Source organism: Quercus suber, unplaced genomic scaffold (genome assembly GCF_002906115.3).
Source record: "Quercus suber isolate HL8 unplaced genomic scaffold, Cork oak 2.0 scaffold_154, whole genome shotgun sequence".
Lineage (NCBI taxonomy): Eukaryota > Viridiplantae > Streptophyta > Magnoliopsida > Fagales > Fagaceae > Quercus > Quercus suber.
In genome coordinates, this window is record NW_027069615.1 from 915,801 (window position 1) to 937,762 (window position 21,962).

The following is a 21,962-nucleotide window of genomic DNA, read 5'->3' on the forward strand; positions in this document are numbered from 1 at the left end:
TCTCAGACTCTCAGTATTATACCAAAGAAAGGAGGACTGTAAGTTAAGTATATATAAGGTGAGTGAGCTGCCTTTTATATTACTAGCGAAGATAAGGGACAAGTAGATCATTAGAGGAGATTATGGGACATTTCTAGCTTACATGATCCTAATTTAGCGTCCACATGATCATTAAATATTGAGGCTTCCTCTGTTAGCTAAAAGATTTGTTTCCCATTCATATCCACATTTAACTATACAACGTCACTGATTTAAAGTCAGCTTCTTCATTAATTATTAAGCAATTATATTTCAGTTATTTTCTGCCGCCTCCCCTCCTCTGGACAAAAACTCACTCAAAACAAATTAAAATTAACAAAAATAATTGAAAGGTTCTTCAATTTTTTTTTTAATAATTAATATCATCTTTTTAACATTATATATATATATATTTTGAAAGCAACTTTTTATTATTATTACAATCTAGTATGTTAGATTATAGTAATGGGTTGATATTTGAGCAAGAAATAATCATATTAAAAATAAGCAATTAATTTAGAGAAATATGCAATTATAAATTTAAGGATTCTTATATAAATTTATAAATAATTCTAAATAAATAATAAGTATGTCTATATATATAGATATATATAAAATAATAGCGATAAATCCGAAACGATACATCGTTATTGACTGGTATCCAAAATATATCATACCGTTGGCCAACTGGTACAACTTTTGGTATGGTGTTGACTCTTTTGCTTCGTGCAAAGGTTGTTCTAGCCATATGACATTTGTTGGGCTGTTGTATCTTGAAAGAGATAAGTCAGAGAAGGTCTGTACCAGTTACAAAACTTAGTCAACCAAGGGCTTGAATCTCCTTAAAGAGAGCAATGTCGCGCTTCAGTCCAAATAGAGTTGTGTATTTTTTTCTCTTCAAATTAATATTATTCAAAAGTGTTATTTAGTTTCATTTTGTATTATTTTCATTATTATTGTGTTTGCACTGACAAATATTAAGAAAAACACACTATCACCTTGAGGTTGTGAAGCACTACTGGCATGTGTATTTTAATCTTCTTTTTTTTTTTTTTGGTAGAAATATTTAATCTTTTTGAAAACACACATTCCATACCCTAAATAAATAAAGACTCACACATTTCAACAGCAGCATTCACAGTCAAACGTGAAACAAACCCTCAAATCAGTCTCAGACTCTCAGTATTATACCAAAGAAAGGAGGACTGTACGTTAAGTATATATAAGGTGAGTGAGCTGCCTTTTAAATTACTAGGGAAGATAAGGGACAAGTAGATCATTAGAGGAGATTATGGGACATTTCTAGCTTACATGATCCTAATTTAGCGTCCACATGATCATTAAATATTGAGGCTTCCTCTGTTAGCTAAAAGATTTGTTTCCCATTCATATCCACATTTAACTATACAACGTCACTGATTTAAAGTCAGCTTCTTCATTAATTATTAAGCAATTATATTTCAGTTATTTTCTGCCGCCTCCCCTCCTCTGGACAAAAACTCACTCAAAACAAATTAAAATTAACAAAAATAATTGAAAGGTTCTTCAAGGTTTAGCCTTGTTAGGTTTTGGCTAACAAGGCTCCGAGAAGGGTTGAACGAGTTGATCAAGTTGAGAGAAGTATTAAAGGTTTAAGACTCGTTCCATCTAACTTAATTTATTTTGAAGATGAGCAAGCTACGCTCAAACTAATTAATTACCAAGCTATATTACATATTCAAACTTAGTTATTTTCTTGTCTAGTAGGTTTGACTTAGTTTACGAGTTAATTATTTTATTATTTTCCCATATAAAGTGAGTTCCACTAAATTAAAAAAAAAAAAAAAAATTCTCCTATACAAATATATGCTAATTAATAAATAAATTATAGTTGAAATTGTATTATAATTTGAGTTAATAGGATAAGTTGAATTTTGTTTATGAACTTAGAAAATTAAATTCAATAACCTTGTATTGTTAAAAATTAAATATATTTTATACTACAAAATAGACTATTTATATTATTAATAAATATAAATTAATAAATTAATATTTTTTGTATTATTTGTAAACTTACACAACCTAATCTCAAGTCTATACAATATTGGCTTTCTGTGGAAATATTATGTTTTGTACACAAAATGTGAGAAAGCAAGCAATAGCCACACTTGTTTGGTAATTAATGACCAACTTGGGAGATGAAAAGCACCCTCATGGTTGTGATGGTCGTGATCTACATGGTTGAGTGTTTTATGATGTGATACTAGCTAGATCCCAAATATTGTGGGGATGCTAGATCCTAGCCCTAATATCTTGAAATCTTGCAAAAGGTTACAAACTTATCTAAAAGGCTAACAAATTTTATCATGTGATCAAAGTTGATGATGCCAAAAATCGTCAGTATGTTATTCGTCTAATGGAACCAACGCCTTTTTCAAATGCTTGCAAGATAAAAGAGAGATTTTGGTAGAGAAAACACCAGCGAGATGTTTTCTTAAAACCCTCTGATGATAAAGTCAGAATTAGCCCATATACTTTGTATATAGATAGTGTTTTGTAGTAGTTTTTGACGTATCTTAGCAAGTGAGACGAATTGTCCCTTTTATAGGTGATTTGGATAGTTGTTGTGTACATAAATATTTTCGTGTACATAATTACAGGTAATTATTTCTCCATGTGTAATGGTTTTTGTCTTAATGGAAGTTTAAGGTCAATGAGTAATAAAGTTCGACATTAACTAGGCTTTATTTCTTTTGTAACATATCAGATGATTGGGTTCATCATCTTTAATGATCAGTAGTTACAGAACCTGTTGAAGGTTCTTTTGTTACATCAATATTAATGCTCATTTACTGTTGTTTGTACGATACATTTTTTGTTTCATCGAATGTCATAAGAAAAACGTGATGAAAAATCTAGAAGCATTAATTCGACGAGTATGCTACCATTGTTATTTTCCTAATGAAAATACTAAGTTGATCTAAGTGTTGCATAATGTGTTTCTCATTTGATTGGTCTATGAAAATGTCATTTGAATAGTTATACTATTTATGATCATTAGAGAACAATTATGTTGAAATACATTATATATTATATATAATAAAAAGTAATAATATCTCATAAAATAAGTTTCTCATTAAAAGGTAATTTATGAAAAATACCCAAGAATGAAAAACTTAGCAAATGGCTGTTATTAATTTATGAACATCTATATATATATATATATATATATTACCATGAGAGAAACAATTGCGTTGAAATATGGATTTATTATTTCGATTAACAGGTAATTTCTCTTGAAAGAGGTATAATATATTATATGAAATGTTTTTTTTTTCCCCATGAAAATAGAATGATCTACTTATCTTTATAAAAAATATATAAGTTGTTTTAATAGTTTCATAAAGACTATTTAATAAAGACGTAAACTCTTGTTTGCATATTCACATGCGTGAGAATTTTCTAATAATAGATCTAAACTAAAGCATATCATTGAAGGACAATGAATAGTCTCCTCTTTAGTCTTTATTTCAATTTATTCAAATTCGTTGAATAAATTGAAAGAGTAAGATAGCATAAGAAGTCAACAGGGCCAAAGGAAGAGTTAAAGAGTAGCCAATAGTACTACCTTGGGATGGTAATTTAAGTCGAATCACAGACAAAATATAGTACTAACTTTCAGATCTAATTGGATTTTTCTAACTCTTGCATTGAAGTCAATATTTTCACTTTTTTTTTTTTTTTTGAACTTTTACATATTCACATTTTCACTTTTGTCTTTGTTACCCAATAATGTTATATTTATTAAGCCAAAATTGTCTTGAATATGAGAATGTAAAATTAGAAATGTCATATATTATAGAACATGTTAACCGGGACACTTAATAAAAGTGTATTGATTATACCGTAGCTGAGTGTGAGGAAAGTAGTATATTGTCCTCTGCATGCAATGAAATACGAAACTGTAACCATATAATATATATTGTATGTCGAAGCTTGCTTGACATTGTTTTTCGTTTTTCTTTGTGGCCATGTGTGAACTGTTTGAGGTCTGATTTTAAGATATAAATATAAAAAAAAAACTATATATATATATATATATATAACCCTCATTTCATTGTCTTATACATAGAATAAGACAATTAAACAATACTTATTTTATACTACTGGACATACTTTTATAAAAACATTTTATTAAACATAGTGTGCCTCGAAAGTCGAAACGCTCCACGTAATGTACATTGTAATATGCAGTTATTGAGAGCAGAAATACATATATAATTCTACATATTTATTCAATGCAAGTGGTATGAGAGGATGAGCGCAATATAATGTTCCAAGTTTTTTTGTTGTTGATAATATTACGTAGAAGAAGCAAATGGATTGTAGTGAACAACAGGAATGCATTTAAATGGTTGAGCCATGGGCATAGATATGCCTGGTCCAACTTGCATATTAACCTTATGGTCGCCTCCCTTACCATCAACCTTCCAATCAAAACATTGAACCATTGCTGCAACTGTAGTGTGTACTACACTGAGTGCTAACTTTGAACCTGGGCATGCTCGCCTTCCAGCACCAAAAGGAATATATTCCATTCCATCTTTTTGTTTAGAGGAATCAAGGAACCTATCTGGCCGAAAATCATTTGGATAATCCCATATTTTTGTGTCTCTCATTATTGCATACACATTGACTGCCACCATAGTTTTCTTAGGTATATCAAGGTCCTTGATTTTACAAGCTTCGCGGCATTCTCTTATTATAACAGGCACTGGTGGGTGTAGTCTTAATGCTTCCTTCACAACTGCTTGTAAATAAGGGAGAATTGGGACATCTGATTCCTCCACAAGTCTAGTACTACCGACCGCATCTTTTATCTCTTTTCTGACCTTATTGAAAACATCAGGATGATTGATGAGTTCAGCTATTGTCCATTGCATGGCCTCTGATGAGGTATTTGTGCCCGCAGCGAATAGATCCTGAGGAAAGGGCAACACTTGAGTTGACGAAATGGACATAGACACACTAGATATATACATATATATATATATATATATTTGTAAATAGTCTTTGATATGGGTGAAGAAAGTTGTGGAGAATATTGCTTCATAATTATTTAACTAATATTTACTACACAAGCTGGCTTTAAAAAAAAAAAAAAAATTTAAATCACAACTGAAGTTCTCCACTTGATTTGTTTTTCAAATAGATAATTAATTAGTTTGACGTAAGGAGACCTTGAAATTTATTTTTGTTACTAACCGTTATATACAGTTCATTTGCCGTGAATGTGATCAAGTTTAGGTTGACAAGGAAAAGGTGTAGAACAAAGTTTGACTTTACCCTATATCTTTTTATTGAATGTAAATTTGTTAAATACACCATTAGATTGTATTTAATTTTCTTATTATGTATACTTTCTATGATTGTAAAATTTCATAAAGATCAAATATTAATAGTTATGTTATCAATTAAATATATAAATTTAAAATTTTTGTAGTATTAAATTATGCATAAAAAATAAATTTATATATCGAATAGTAAATAATATAAAATTTGAAAAATATTTAATATACATGTTAAGAATATAAAAAACATAAAATTCAATTGTTAGAATTTCAAAATATATAGCTATGCTAATCTTTTGGTGGGAGTTTGTAGTCATTACAGACAAACTAGTTTATAAGTAAACTTTGTCTAAAGGAATATAACAATATGTGTTCCTAATATATGAATTTTTTTATATAATAAAGTAATGAGCCTTATTTATTTATTTATTTATGAGAATCAATAAAGTAATGAGCTAATAATGTATATATAGCAATATAGGTTTTTAAATAAACGGAAGACTTTGTATCTATATTCTTTAGATAAATAATTCATGAATGTGAACACTCATTATTCTCAAAAAAGAAAGAAAACAACAAAAGAAGAAAAGATAAGCGAACACTCATTAGGATAGGGGAAGCCAAAATAATGGTGCTGTTGGTCTATTATATTTGATGTCAGATTAAGAAGGTGGAAAAAGGAGGAGGGGATGTTTTTAATAAAAGTTTGGAATTAGTCTATAATATATATAGGCAGATTAGTTTGTTGAAAAAACCTCCCGTGGAAGATAGTAATAATAACAAAAGAGTGTCACATGACAAGAGTAACATTTTTTTTATAGATAAATAATTCATGAATGTGAACACTCATTATTCTCAAAAAAGAAAGAAAACAACAAAAGAAGAAAAGATAAGCGAACACTCATTAGGATAGGGGAAGCCAAAATAATGGTGCTGTTGGTCTATTATATTTGATGTCAGATTAAGAAGGTGGAAAAAGGAGGAGGGGATGTTTTTAATAAAAGTTTGGAATTAGTCTATAATATATATAGGCAGATTAGTTTGTTGAAAAAACCTCCCGTGGAAGATAGTAATAATAACAAAAGAGTGTCACATGACAAGAGTAACATTTTTTTTTTTTGTTGATAAATGTAATAGGATATAGTGTTATTGACAAGTCACATTTTTTTGAAAATAGATACCATAGGGTTTAAATTAAATACCATTCCGCTCAATGATAATTGTATTTTTATTATCAAATGATACTAATTGGTTTCACTTCAGTGTAAACAAGATTTGAACTCAGCTACATGATAGTTGCCATTTATCATAAGGCCAAGACTCAAGACTGAAGAGTATACTAATTGGATTATTTTTTGTTTAAGCGAGAGTTGAACTAACTAGAATTTGTAGCAAGAGTCACATTGAGCTCTAACTTAAATGACACTTTCTATTTTCATAATAAATAGATGAAGGGTGATGTTTTGATTGTAAAACAGTAAAACCTATTAATGGTCTTGTGTAACTTTTTGATTAAAAAAATGTATATCAAATTAGCTATCATTGATTTAAGATAAAAATCTCTATCATTTATAAATTTCCCCTCCCCCTTGTCATTTTTTAACGTAACAACTTTTAACTCCTTAAAAATGCAAGTTAATTAGTTTTACTTTGCTACTATGTACCTATAAACCGGAATGTATAGAGGAGTGATGTTAAATCCAGGACCTAAAAGGCTCATAGCCTTTTCTTTACTTTTTTTTTTTTTTTTTTTCATGACAAAATGCAAAAGCACTCTACACTTTTCTGTTAAAATCAAACTAGCTCCATAATCTTTGATATAGAAATGTGATGTAACGACTAATTTGATCATTTCAAATCAATAAGTCATTTTTATTTCGACATAAAGTTCATTGGATGTTTTTTCGTAATTTACCTTTTCTAATCCCAAAATTCTTTGAAATTTCTAAGAACATTTGAAGGAACTAAATTCGGTTTACTTAACATGCATATGCCAATCAAGAATGACTAAATAATCAAACTTTTATATGTCAATCAATGACAAAGGAAAAGGAAAGCAATGCACCGTTAATTTTTTATACCTATTTGATCCTCTAAGCATAATTTAAGATATTTTCTTTTGGGTTGACCATTGTATGAGAAAATCAACTTTGATGTGCTTGATTTTGTATACCCATTTGAGACTCTAAGCATTATTTAAGAATTTTTCTTTTGGTTTGACTGTTGTATGAGAAAATCAACTTTGATGTGCTTGATTGTGATTGGTGGAGAACAAAGTGGCGGATATATGTGACATTAGTGATACATAGCAAGGGAGTCAATACTGTGTCGGAGGCCATTTAGGTTTAGTTAGGGAAATAAAATATATCGATACTGGTCAATACCGATGTATCGTTTCAGAATTACCGCTAATTTGATATATATATATATATATATAAATTAATAAATATAAATATTTATATGTTCAATAGTAAAAAATATATATGCTTTCTTAAATATATTTAAAATTATAAATGTATGTCTCATTTAATATGTTAACCCCTAATTGAAATATTAGTTAATTATAATAATATGCAATCTACTTAGATGATGATGATGTAGATTTGATAGATAGCACTGGCAGATAACATGTATATAAAAAAATTAATAAGTTTCCCACTATCTTTTTGAAACCTGATTTCTAAAAAAAAGAAAAAGAAAAAGTAATTCTTTGGAAGTTGTAAATTTGAAATGTTATTAATTAGTTCACGTCGGTGGGTGTCAAGGCACACCACCATCCGAAACAAATGTACTTTGCTTTTTATAGAAACAAAAGAAAGTCTCAGATTGCATTTAAAAGAAGAAAAGAACAAAGTAAAAGAGAGACTAGCTACGTATCACGCGTTTTGCGAGGGCCATGAGATTTGTTTTGGGTTTAGTGATTCTATTTTATAGCAAAAAAAAAATAAAAAACTGTGTTTTTATTTTTTATATATAATTTATATTATGAAAATCTAATTTATAAGTGAATAAAGTAATTTGAAAATCAATAAAAGAGTAACTTTATTTTTTAGGCAATGTTTTAGTGGGAGTTAAAGTTGTATTTTTATTAGATTGTTTTTTAATTTTGTCTCTACTTAAACATAGGGGTATAAGAGCATTTAAAAAAAAAAGATCCCCAACAGGAAAAGCTCCTTAAATAATAGTATAAATAAACAAAAAGAGTTAGAGAGAAGAACTATAAGATGAAGAAGAAGAAGAGCAGACAAAGACGATGGCAAAATGGACCAGTGCTAGAAAATTAGTGATGACGAGGATGTGTGAGTTATTTGTTATTTTCTTTTTCGTTTTATATATATATATATATATATATTTGTTTGAATTTTAGTTACTGGTCGAGTTTCATTTTCCGGCCGAAATCCGGTATATAATCCGGTACGGCCAAAACAAGTCTAGTACAACCGGAATTTGAACTGGCACGAAACACTAGTGTTTTTGTACCCGTGTATGTGCTAGAACTGTAAATGCTAACTATATCAGCCAATATAGTACGAAATAGACTTTTTTGATACATAGCCACTCATAGTCAACCACATCAAAGTTGAAAAAAATATTGTAACACAAAAGTTACTGTCCTAAAAGAACACCTATTGTATGTAAAAACCAAGTGAGAAATTAGGGAGAGGGATAATGATGTTTTAAAATAAAAACACATGCTAAATGACATTGGAATAAAGAAGCACACACAAAAACAGCCGGGACTTACTAGCAAGAAAGCTTTGAGATGTGTTCTGTTAATCTTGAATTCAGCTTTGTCAACTTGATAGACCTTCAGTAGTATATCCATTAAATCCTCATTGTCTCTCTTGAGCTCCCCACTATTTTCATGCTGCTTTAACACCCTTTCTAAAATCTCATCATACCTCAAGGACACATCTATGACCTTCCTTCCATATAGCCAAAAAGCCAAAATCCTCAATGGCCCCAACACATCCCCAAAGGATACCTTCGCACCAATCTCAATGGACTCCTTCACCAACTGCCTAATACTCTCAGCTTCACCATCTTCGTCTGAACACCTCATGCTCATTATCACCCTGCATGTAGAATTGTTTGTAAGCTTCATCAGCTCAGCACCCATGTCAAGGACCTGCTTTTTCTTGGCACTCTCTAATACCTTATGCAAAAACAAGGTAATTTCTTCATGTCGGACAGCATGAGACTTTTCAACCTGTCTTGTAGAGAGCAGTTCATTCATGCAAAGTTTTTAGATGAACCGCCAATAATCACCATAGGGAGCTATGAAAAATCCATAGTTTCCATATGGTAATTTGTCACATTTCTTGAACAATGACTTGAGTAGGATTGTTGAGAGGAAACAAAGGAGGAAGCACAAGAAGTAGTATTGGTAATCAGTCATGGTGGCCTGGACTAATCTATGTCTATGACCAAGTTTTTACAAGTAAAACTGAACCCTCAACCATTGAACATAACTTTGCACATTATAACCTCAGAGAAATAATTAATCCATGGATTTGTTGAGACATTATTTAATTAATTAACGTGCACCTTTCAAAAGTGTTTTATAATTGATAGACATGGTTATTTAACTTCCACTTGTAGAAATTTAATCGCAGCAAAGCTAAGTAATGACGTTTTATCAATTTCTTTCTGCATTGAAGTCAACATCTTCATTATTGCAGCAACAAGTTTTAAGGGTAAGAATGAAAGTTTAAAAGTTAATAAAGATAGAAGTTAACATAATGAGAACTTAAATTTACTAAATTGAACAGATGCCTCTAAAAGCACACAAAAACCCATTACAATTAAGTAACAAAATACAATAAACCCACACTTACACATTATAAACACATATATTTTTATATTAATTATTTTAAGTATAATGAAGTTTTAATACCAATTTTCTGCCAAAAGCCTTGTAGCTGAATTGACACCTCTTCATTTATAAAGTGCTTGGGAGTTTAAGGGGAAAAGAGTTTGAATTGCAGGGTTAGCAGCATATTGTAATTATTTCTCAAAATAAAAAAAATTTAATACCAATTTTCTAAGATTTATATAACAATTGATTAGAAGATTTAGACTTCTAAATAGACAAGTATTTAATTAGTTAACTAAAGGTCCGTTTGGATAGAATTTATTTTGCTAAAACTGAAAATTAAAAATTGAAAACACTGTAACAAAATAATTTTTAAATATGTGAATAGTGCCGTGGGACTCATTTTTAATGAAAAAGTTGCTGAAAAGTGGAATTTGTCATGAGTTTGTAAACAGTGCATGGTGCACTGTTCACTGTGGAAAAGTCAACAAATGCAGGCTTAAAAAAAAAAGGGAAAACGTGGAAGGTGGACGTGATAAGTTGGATCCAAAACACCATATAAATAACACAATCATGTTGTGCCCTTGACTTCAAATTTAGATGCATATAATTTTTTAGTAAATGATGCTTGTTTGCCTTTCTAAAATTGGGTTTTTATTATTATTCAAAAGTAATGATATATATAGTAATACACAATCAATAGTAATTGTAGCCACATTATTTTCATAATATAAGTCAACTATTAAGTCACTGTACATAAATATAATTAAGAAAAACACTCACGATCACCTTGAGGTTGTGAACACAAGCTAGTCAACGCACTACTGGCATGTGTATTCTACCCATGAGCATTCCACACCATAATAAAATAAAGTCTCACTATACTTTTTAACACTAGCAACATGACCTTATAATTTTGGTGCATTCACAATCAAACGTGAAACACACCATCAATTCTAACTATATCTCTCAGTGTTATACCAAAGAAAGGAGTGTATTCTCGAATACTTAGTATTCTCAAAAAAAGAAAAGAAAAAAAGAAAGGAGTGTACGTTATGTATGTATAAGGTGAGTGAGTTGCCTTTATTAAATTACTAACGAAGATAAGGGGCTTTTCTAGCTAACATGATCCTAATTTAGCGTTCACATGACCGTTAAATGTTGAGGCTTACTCTGTTAGCTTATGATTTGTTTCCCTTTCACTGATTTAAAGTCAGCTTCTACAGTATTAACCAAATAAATTTCTTGTGTTTTCTGGCGAAAATGGGCATTTGGCCTTAATTTACAAACTATGCAATAAAATACCCCTATTTTGAAACTATTTTGCAAAATATTCCTGTTTTTTAAACTCAATTTTAACAAATTCGAATTACTGGTGGAACTCAATATTAGCAATATCTAGTTCTATTCATATTTTGCCACTTATATTTTTTTGGAAAACTTAAGTGAAATTTGACATTACTAATATCGAGTTCCATTTAAAAATATACATAGAACTTGATTTTGAGGATGTCAAGTTTTACACAAAACTTGATTTTATTAAAATTGAATTTAAAAAACATGGGCATTTTACTAAAAAATTTCAAAGCAGGGGTATTTTACTACATAGTTTGTAAATTATGAGTAAATGTTCATTTTCCCTGTGTTTTTTGCGCCCTCCCTCCTCTTCCTTTGGACTGAAATTCATTCATAAAAAAAATTAAAATATTATTATTTGAACAAAAAGGCTCAGTCCACATATGCCAAAGTTCAGTCTAGTATTCTATCCATGATCATATAAACTTATATATTATATTTTTCCTTTCCTATGTGGTCCAAATAATTATCTATAACTATAAATAAATATTTTTTTTTTTTAATGACAAAATGCAAAAGCACTCTACACTTTTCTGTTAAAATCAAACTAGCTCCACAATCTTTGATATAGAAATGTGATGTAACGACTAATTTGATCATTTCAAATCAATAAGTCATTTTTATTTCTACATAAAGTTCATGGGATGTTTTTTCGTAATTTATCTTTTCTAATCCCAAAATTCTTTGAAATTTCTAAGAACATTTGAAGGAACTAAATTCGGTTTACTTAACATGCATATGCCAATCAAGAATGACTAAATAATCAAACTTTTATATGTCAATCAATGACAAAGGAAAAGGAAAGCAATGCACCGTTAATTTTTTATACCTATTTGAACCTCTAAGCATAATTTAAGAAATTTTCTTTTGGGTTCACCATTGTATGAGAAAATCAACTTTGATGTGCTTGATTTCGTTATATATATATATATATATTTGTTTGAATTTTAGTTACTGGTCGATTTTCATTTTCCGGCTGAAATCCGGTATATAACCCGGTACGGCCAAAACAAGTTCAGTACAACCGGTATTTGAACTGGCACGAAACACTAGTGTTTCTGTACTTGTGTATGTGCTAGAACTGTAAATGCCAACTATATCAGCCAATATAGTACGAAATAGATTTTTTGGATACATAACCACTCATAGTCAACCACGTCAGAGTTGAAAAAAATATTGTAACACAAAAGTTATTGTCCTAAAAGAACACCTATTGTATGTAAAAACCAAGTGAGAAATTAGGGAGAGGGATAATGAGGTTTTAAAATAAAAACACATGCTAAATGACATTGGAATAAAGAAGCACACACAAAAACAGCCGCGACTTACTAGCAAGAAAGCTTTGAGATGTGTTCTGTTAATCTTGAATTCAGCTTTGTCATCTTGATAGACCTTCAGTAGTATATCCATTAAATCCTCATTGTCTCTCTTGAGCTCCCCACTATTTTCATGCTGCTTTAACACCCTTTCTAAAATCTCATCATACCTCAAGGACACATCTATGACCTTCCTTCCATATAGCCAAAAAGCCAAAATCCTCAATGGCCCCAACACATCCCCAAAGGATACCTTCGCACAAACCTCAATGGACTCCTTCGCCAACTGCCTAATCCTCTCAGCTTCACCATCTTCGTCTGAACACCTCATGCTCATTATCGCCCTGCATGTAGAATTGTTTGTAAGCTTCATCAGCTCAGCACCCATGTCAAGGACCTGCTTTTTCTTGGCACTCTCTAATACCTTATGCAAAAACAAGGTAATTTCTTCATGTCGGACAGCATGAGACTTTTCAACCTGTCTTGTAGAGAGCAGTTCATTCATGCAAAGTTTTTTGATGAACCGCCAATAATCACCATAGGGAGCTATGAAAAATCCATAGTTTCCATATGGTAATTTGTCACTGAAAGCAAAACTTGGTCGACCTGCGAAAGCAAGGTCATGGGTTTTAAATATTTCGGTGGCCATGGAAGCTGTTGAAACTGCAAGACACTTGGAAGCGCCAAGGCGAAGATAGAGGAGAGGGCCATATTTGGTGGAGAGGTTTTGAAGGGATATGTATAAGAATGGACCAAGAAGGTGGAGATGACCAATGATTGGGAGGGCTGGAGGGCTTGGAGGGAGATTTAGACGGGTGCTTGTCTTACAAGATTTCTTGAACAATGACTNTTTGGAAAACTTAAGTGAAATTGACATTACTAATATCGAGTTCCATTTAAAAATATACATAGAACTTGATTTTGAGGATGTCAAGTTTTACACAAAACTGATTTTATTAAAATTGAATTTAAAAAACATGGGCATTTTACTAAAAAATTTCAAAGCAGGGTATTTTACTACATAGTTTGTAAATTAGGAGTAAATGTTCATTTTCCCTGTGTTTTTGCGCCTCCCTTCTCTTCCTTTGGACTGAAATTCATTCATAAAAAAAATTAAAATATTATTATTTGAACAAAAAGGCTCAGTCCACATATGCCAAAGTTCAGTCTAGTATTCTATCCATGATCATATAAACTTATATATTATATTTTTCCTTTCCTATGTGGTCCAAATAATTATCTATAACTATAAATAAATAGAAATTGAATACATGTTTAGTTTTTTATATATAAACTATCAAAACAAGATATACAAATTTCTAATAGATTAGATATTAGATAAAATCTCAAAGACTCCCACGATTCAATATATTATTCATTAAATACATGTATACCATGTTATAATTGTTATTTTTCATTCGCGAGGAGCTGGATGAGAAGAAACTCTCATGTCCGGTTCTGTAGTAGAGATGGAATTGAAATTGAAAAAGAACCATCAACTATAACCCCAAAAGAGCCAGATTCCGTAAACAACATAGAGGAAGAAAAGTTATTAAATTACATTGAAGAAGCAAATGGATTGAAGTGAACAACCGGAAGACATTTAAATGGATGAGCCATGGGCATAGTTATGCCTGGTCCGACTTGCATATTAGCCTTAACGTGCTCCCCTCTCCACCAACCTTCCAATCAAAGCATTGAACCATTGTTGCAATTGTAGTGTGTATCAAACTGAGTGCAAACTTTGAACCTGGGCATGCTCGCCTCCCAGCCCCAAAAGGAATATATTCCATAGCATTTTCTTTTTCTTTGGAAGAAACCATGAACCTCTCTGGCCGAAAATCATTTGGATAATCCCATGTTTTTCCATCTCTCATTATTGTATACACATCTATTGCCACCATAGTTTTCTCTGGTATATCAAATTCTTTGATTTTACAAGCTTCGCGGCACTCTCTTATATACAACAGGCACTGTTGGGTGTAGTCTTAATGCTTCCTTCACAACTGCTTGCAAGTATGGGAGACTTTGTACATCTGATTCCTCCACAAGTCTAGTGCTACCAACTACAAATTTGATCTCTTCTCTGACCTTATTGAAAACGTAAGGATGATTGATGAGTTCAGCTATTGTCCATTGCATGGCCTCTGATGAGGTACCTGTGCCCGCAACGAATAGATCCTAGGGGAAGGGCATCATTTGAATCAATGAAATGGATAAAGAGTTTGTTGTAAATGGTATTTGATATCTGTAATGATTGTAGCAGAGATTATTGCATTGTGATTAATTAACTAATATTTAGTTTCAGTTTACAACACAGGTAATTACTGTATTCCAAAATGATGCCAAATAATTTTGCAGAGGATTTTAGCATAGCAATAATTGAAGTTCTCCTATTTTGTTTTGTTTTACAGATAGATTAGTTTGACTCTCAATCCAAGGAAATCTTTAATTGTTTTATTTTTATTTGCAAATAATTTTATTGTCAACAGAAAAGGCTTTTGAGTTTGACCAAATTTTCCAATAAAACAAAAATAATAAAATGTTGAAAATATTTTCAGTATAACATTTTATAATGAAACAAACAGATGTAAACAGTGGCGGCTCCAGGATTTTCTTTTAGGGGGTCAATAGTGTCTTAAGCTAGGATTTGTGTGGGGGAGTAAAAAATAAAATGATTATTAATTTTTTTTTTTTTTTGTATATACAATTGTCATTTTACATACAATAATCTAACACAGTATTCTAAATAGTATACAATACAACTATATTGTAAAATAGTCTAAAGAAATTATTAATAGTTTAAAGATTGGTAAGAAATCAACGATAGAATGCATATAATAAATAACTAATCATAATATTTGTAAATTAATAATAATATATTATAATCATATGTAATATCAATTAAATAAAATATATGATAAAAAGAAATAGTAATACACTTAAGAGTAGGTCTGAGAGTAAACGTTAAACTAAGAAAAATAAATAGTAACTTATATAAGATTTTGCTTTTGAAGTGTATGGATTTTTTAACCACACATGTGGTCATTCTCTTGGAATTGGAGCAAGCATTAAAAGACTTTTTGGACTCAAAAAACTGTAGAACACTTATCAAACTACTTGATTAGATAGAAAGAAAATATAGAAATGAGAAGAGAGAATGAAAAAAGAATAATAGATGTAAATACAAATCAGTTGGTTGTACAAGTGGTGTATTTTTTTGTTGACGAAGAAGTAAAGTGCAAGAAAAAAAAATTCATTCTACCATCAACAGTAAAGTAAGCCAGAGTTCAGAGAAAATGTTTATTTATTTTTTAACAAATGAGTAATTTTAAGAGTAGTGCTATTGACAAAACATTTATGCAATAAAATCAAGATGACAAGTTGTTAAAGGTACGTAAAAAAATGATGTCAATTATGTGTTTAAATAAAAAGTCAATTACAACTTATCACTTAACCTTAATTGTAAAATATTGTGAAAATAGCACTAATATAATCATATTTCAAGTTTATTTCAATTGGGTTTATACAAAATTTAAGTTCAGGGTGTTCAAAATTATATTTTAAGGGTAAAAAAAAAACAAAAATTCTATAATATATATATATATATATTTTTTTTTTGGGCCAAACCAGGGGGTTCATTTGAACCCCCTGGGCTGGCTGTGGAGCCGCCCTTGGATGTAAACTATTGTACAACGAAACAACAGAACGTTAAATATCACTTTCGCCTTAGTAGTGAGATAATAGAAATGAGGTTTTGGACGTAAAATAGCCATGTGTGTAAGTTATCAATAAAAATAGTTCAAATAAAATAAGCTATCATTGAGATAAAAATATCTCTACTATTTATTAATTTTACATCTCCTTTGTCATTTTTCCACGTCACAACTTTTGATTCCTTAAAAATGCAACTTTAAGTATTGATTTTCTACAATATATATGTTCCTTTGAAACTGAATATATATATATAATATACAAAATTTATGTACAGTATCTTAAGTGCTATTTTTATAGATGGAAGTGTATTTTTTAAATTAAGTAGCCACATAACAGAATTTTAAGAATGAAATTTAAGGAATAACACTTAAGTATTGTACCTAAATCTTATTCTATATGTATATATATGTGTGCGTGTGTGTATTTGGGGTATTTTTTTTTTTTTTAATCCAAAAAATACTCGTAAGTTCCAGAGAGCATTGTGTAATTTTCTCTTTAGTCAAAACGCCTGTCATATATCCCTTTTCTTTCCCTTATAAAATGTCCAAAGTTTAAAAAGAAATGGATCATGCTCCCATTTTAGTCATGCAACAATGAAGTTGAAAAGAGAAACACAGACAAAAACAAAGGTGACTTACTAGCAAGAAAGCCTTGAGATGTGTTCTGTTAATCTTGAACTCAGCTTTGTCATCTTGATACACTTTCAATAGTATGTCCACTAAATCCTCATTCTCTATTTGAGGACTCTCTTCATGCTGCTTCAACACCCTTTCTAAAATCTCATCGTACCTTAAGCCCACATCTATGGCCTTCCTTCCATATAGCCAAAAAGCCAAAAACCTCAATGGCCCCAACACATCCCAAAGGATAACTTTGCACCAACCTCAAAGGACTCCTTCACCAACTGCCTAATCCTCTCAGCTTCATCATTGTCATCTGAACACCTCGTGCTCATAATCACCCTACATGAAGAATTGTTTGTAAGCTTCATCAACTCAGCACCAATGTCAAGGACCTGTTTTCTCTCAGCACTCTCTAACACTTTTCGCAAAAACCAAGTCAGTTCTTCGTGTCGAACAGCACGGGATTGTTCAACTTGACGGGCACTGAGCAATTCAGAATTGCAAAGTTTTTTTATGAACTTCCAGTAATTACCGTATGGAGCTATGAAAAATCCATATCTTCCAAATGGTAATTTATCGCTGAAAGCGAGCGGTGGTCGATCTGAAAATGTAACGTCATTAGTTTGAAATATTTCAGTGGCAATGGAAGCCGTTGACACAGCAAGGCACCGCGTAGCACCAAACCGGAGATAGAGGAGAGGGCCATATTTGCTGGAGAGGTTGTGGAGGGATTTGAATAAATGTGGACCAAGAAGGTGGAGATGACCAATGATTGGGAGGGCTGGTGGGCTTGGAGGGAGGTTTAAAGGGTTCTTTGTCTTGAACAAGGACTTGAGTAAGAGGGTTGAGAGGAAATATAGGAGGAAACACAGGAAGTAGTATTGGTAATCAGTCATTGTGGCCATGACTACTCTGATATTCACTCCAAGGACAAGTTTGTATCAACTTATTAAACTTTAAACTATTTATAACCTCTCAATTTATGGGTTGCTTTATAATTGATCCTGAAGTAGTCCTTGACATTGTTTTTTTTTTTTTTTTGGGTAAACTTTCTTGACATTGTTGCTTAATTATTGTTCTACTTTCAAAATCCTTTCATGATTGATATTGTTTCAAAAAATCACATCAGACACCTCCAATAAATTAATCACAATCTTCTATACTATTGGAAAGATAAATTAATCATTTATTGGAGTAGTCTGATGTGATTTTTTGAAACAAGTGTCACTTATTTATTGGGTAGGAAATATCAAAACATAATATACTTTCTCCGTTTCAAGTGCGTTTTTTAAGGCATTGTGGATCTTAATTTAATTGATAGTTGCTTTGTTAGTAAAAGACTGATTCTCCTAAAAAAAAAAAAATCTTTAGATAAGATTTGTCTATCTTTTATATTATATATAATCATGACATTTTGTGTTGTCTTTGAATTTTAGGGGCGTGAAAGGAAGAATGAGATTTAATTATATTGCAACTTGGCGTACAAGAAAAGGTATGGGATGGTGAGATGAGTTTTCAATCATATGATATTACAATAGAATCAATATTTGAGTATAGTGCTTGTATTTTTGATCGAGTCAATTATACAGATTTAGATGCACAAGAAATTCTTAATCCTTAAAATCCTGCCTGTAAACCAAGTCAAAATGTTAATTATGTTGAAAATTATTCATCTTTTTTTTTTTTTTTTTGAGAAGATTATTCAACTGATTAACGTAATTTCATGTTATAACGGATTATGGTATTGTAATTAAATATTTCAATGATTAATTTAAAATATCTTCTTTCCGTTAATAATTTGAAAGGCTCCCCTACCTCAGAATATATAATCAGTAAGATATATATATATATATATATATATTGTCATTGATAAGTCAATTTTTTTGTTGATAAATATAATAGGATAATAGTGTCATTGACGGTCACATTTAAAAAAAAAATAAAAAAAAATAGATACCATAGGGTTTAAATTAAATACCATTCTGCTCCATGGTATTTGTATTTTATTATCCAATTATAGTACTAATTGTTTTCACTTCAGTGTAAACAAGATTTGAACTTAGCTACATGATAATTACCATTTATCATAAGGCCAAGACTCAAAGAGTATACTAATTAGTTTATTTTTTCTGTAAGCGAGATTTGAACCTAAATTTTTTATTAAATGACAGAATTATTAGTTGAACTAACTAAAATCCACAACACATTCTTCAAAAAAAAAAAACTAAAATCCACAACAAGAATCACATTGAACTTTGACTTGAATGAAAAATTCTATATTTGCAATAAATAGATGGAGGGTGATGTTTTGAATGGAAAAACTATTAATGCGCGTATAACTTATTGATTAAAAAAATTCATATCAAATAAGCTGTCATGGATTTGAGATAAAAATATCTATCATTTATAAATTTCCCCTCCCCCGTGTCATTTTTGAACATAACAACTTTTAACTCCTTAAAAATGCAAGTTAAGTTTTACTTTGCTACTATTTACCGATAAACCGGAATGCATAGAGGAGTAATGTTAAGTTCAGGACCTAAAAGGCTCATAGCCTTTTCTTTACGTTTTTTTTAAAGAACAAATGCAAAAACACTTACACTTTTATGTTAAAATCAAACTAGCTCCATAATCTTTGATATAGAAATGTGATGTAACGACTAATTTGATCATTTCAAATCAATGTCATTTTGATTTCGACATAAAGTTCATGGAATATTTTTTGTAATTTTCTCTTTTCTAATCCCAAAATTCTTTGAAATAAAAACATTTGAAGGGAGTAAACTCGGTTACTTAACATGCATATGGCAATCAAGAATGAGAAAATCAACCGCTATATTATTTTCACCTTTCCTTTTTATATTTTTTATGAGATCATGTCCACCTTTCAAGGGAGCTTTATATTTTATTTTATTTTATACTATGCACACGTAAAAGTTTGTCCACCTTTCAAGAGAGAATTTTATAAGGCATTGTGGATCTGAATCTAATTGATGGTTGTTTTCTTTGTTCCTCATTTCTTAGTAGCTCATATATAAATCATGATATTTTCCCGATCTTCTAATTTGACTTTCACAGAACAGTCAACAACGCGACATTATTGATTACTTATATATATATATATATATATATTTTTGGCATAATCATGATTATGGGCATTTTTTTTTCTTTGGTTGCTGAAGTGGTTAGAGACACTTAACATAATATATATGGCACCTTGGTAGCTTTAACTAACTCCTCTCTCTCGCCTAAAGAACTTATGACTTAGGAAGGTACCAACTCATCCAACTATTTTTAAAAATTTGACTTTTTGTAATCTTTAATAGTTACAAACCCTATTGTGTATGTTTATTTATATAAATTCAAAATATACTGGCACATTTTAATATTTTCAAGAAAGACATCTCAATAATACCCATCTAATAAAATGTATATATAAAAAAAAACGTATGTGACAATTAATAAAATCAAAACACTTTTCGTTTCAATTTTGTACAGACTTTTCAACCCTCATATACAGTCATAGCTTCCAACTCCTGCCCTTGATCTTCTTCACCTTCCTTTCTTGGACTCCACAAGACCAACTTCTAATAAGCCTCCTTATTCCTTCTCTAACTGATGATTATCATACCTCTTGTTGTCGACCTCACTTCTTCTCATGAAATATGTCCCTTTCTTGAGTTGGTCCTTGCGGAAAGGAAAAAGAATTTCAACTAAAGAAAATCCTATTGATTGCAGCTTTCCCCGGAAAAGCATGAAAAAAAAGGGTCTCACTTGCCTCTGCCTCCAACAGCTGAATATTCCAAATTCACATGCAACTCCGGAGCCTCTAATAGGATGGCCTATCTGTCACACAGTTTCTGCATATAGCATAATCATTATTCGATACTATAACGGGAAAACCTCCTTGACCTTAAAACTTCAACATGTAATTTTTTAAGGGACTCAAATATGAGTTTAGCGACTTGGTCATCACTGATTCATGTCCAATTTCTTTTTCTGGACTCCACAACCTTTTACTCAATCAAAAATGTAAAATAGTGAAACATTATTGATAAAATATGGTCAATTAAGTCCAAATAGGATATTTTTTGAATCAATTGTTGAAATGAGAATTTTGATAAAATAGAGGCCACAAACAATAAATAACTAGACAATTTATATGATGCACAGATACTTCATTTAAGGTGCAGCACCTGTATTGTATTCGTGTCGTACTCGTGTCATGCCAGTATTGTATATGCTGTTTCATGTTATAATTTTTTAAAAATTGTTCGTATCGTTGTGTCATACTCATACCCGTATCCATACACGTGTCCAAGTCCGTACATCCTAATTCATGCATCCTTATTTTATTTCTATTAGAACTCCATCGACTTTTTTAACTTGCACATGATGCAGACTTTTGTATCTATTAATTGATAATGTCTCTTGTTGTCTAATAAGAGACTGAGGTTTAAATCCTAATTACACCAACAAACTAGTATCATAGCACAAAAAGGAAACATATTAAGATGGATTGGTGCAGAGTTGTTGCTCTCCAAATATTTTGGAGCTAAACATTGGTTATATGGAAGGAAGGTTAGATTTTCGTTTTGGCTTTAGAAAGGAATTGAGAGTTCTACAAAAATTATTGATAAAGGAGGAGTCATGTGTGCCAAGGACATCCGGCTTCAAATTGAGTTCAACGTTTGAAGAGTTAAGAGCCCAGCAAATTATGGTGTCTTCTTTTATAAACTACCGCAAATATTTGATGAGGAATCGGTTGCAGCAATTAAAAAGATCC

The 21,962-nt window shown here is 30.8% G+C and overlaps 2 protein-coding genes across 2 annotated transcripts; both read right to left on the reverse strand.

Moving 5' to 3' along the window:
* Positions 1-4,170: 4,170 nt before the first annotated feature.
* LOC112004902 (cytochrome P450 705A5-like) lies at positions 4,171-13,713 on the reverse strand. Its single transcript, XM_065777368.1, has 2 exons — positions 12,850-13,713; positions 4,171-4,979 (listed from the first exon to the last, which is right to left on the reverse strand). The coding sequence occupies exons 1-2, from the start codon at positions 13,711-13,713 to the stop codon at positions 4,359-4,361; spliced, it is 1,485 nt and encodes a 494-aa protein (XP_065633440.1). The 3' UTR covers positions 4,171-4,358.
* Positions 13,714-14,175: 462 nt separating this feature from the next.
* Positions 14,176-18,151, reverse strand: LOC112004848 (cytochrome P450 705A12). The gene is given in 5 exon segments (XM_065777398.1): positions 14,176-14,504; positions 14,507-14,797; positions 14,799-15,017; positions 17,192-17,415; positions 17,418-18,151. Coding segments are annotated over 5 exon segments (1,509 nt in total). The 5' UTR covers positions 18,082-18,151; the 3' UTR covers positions 14,176-14,393.
* Positions 18,152-21,962: the final 3,811 nt, after the last annotated feature.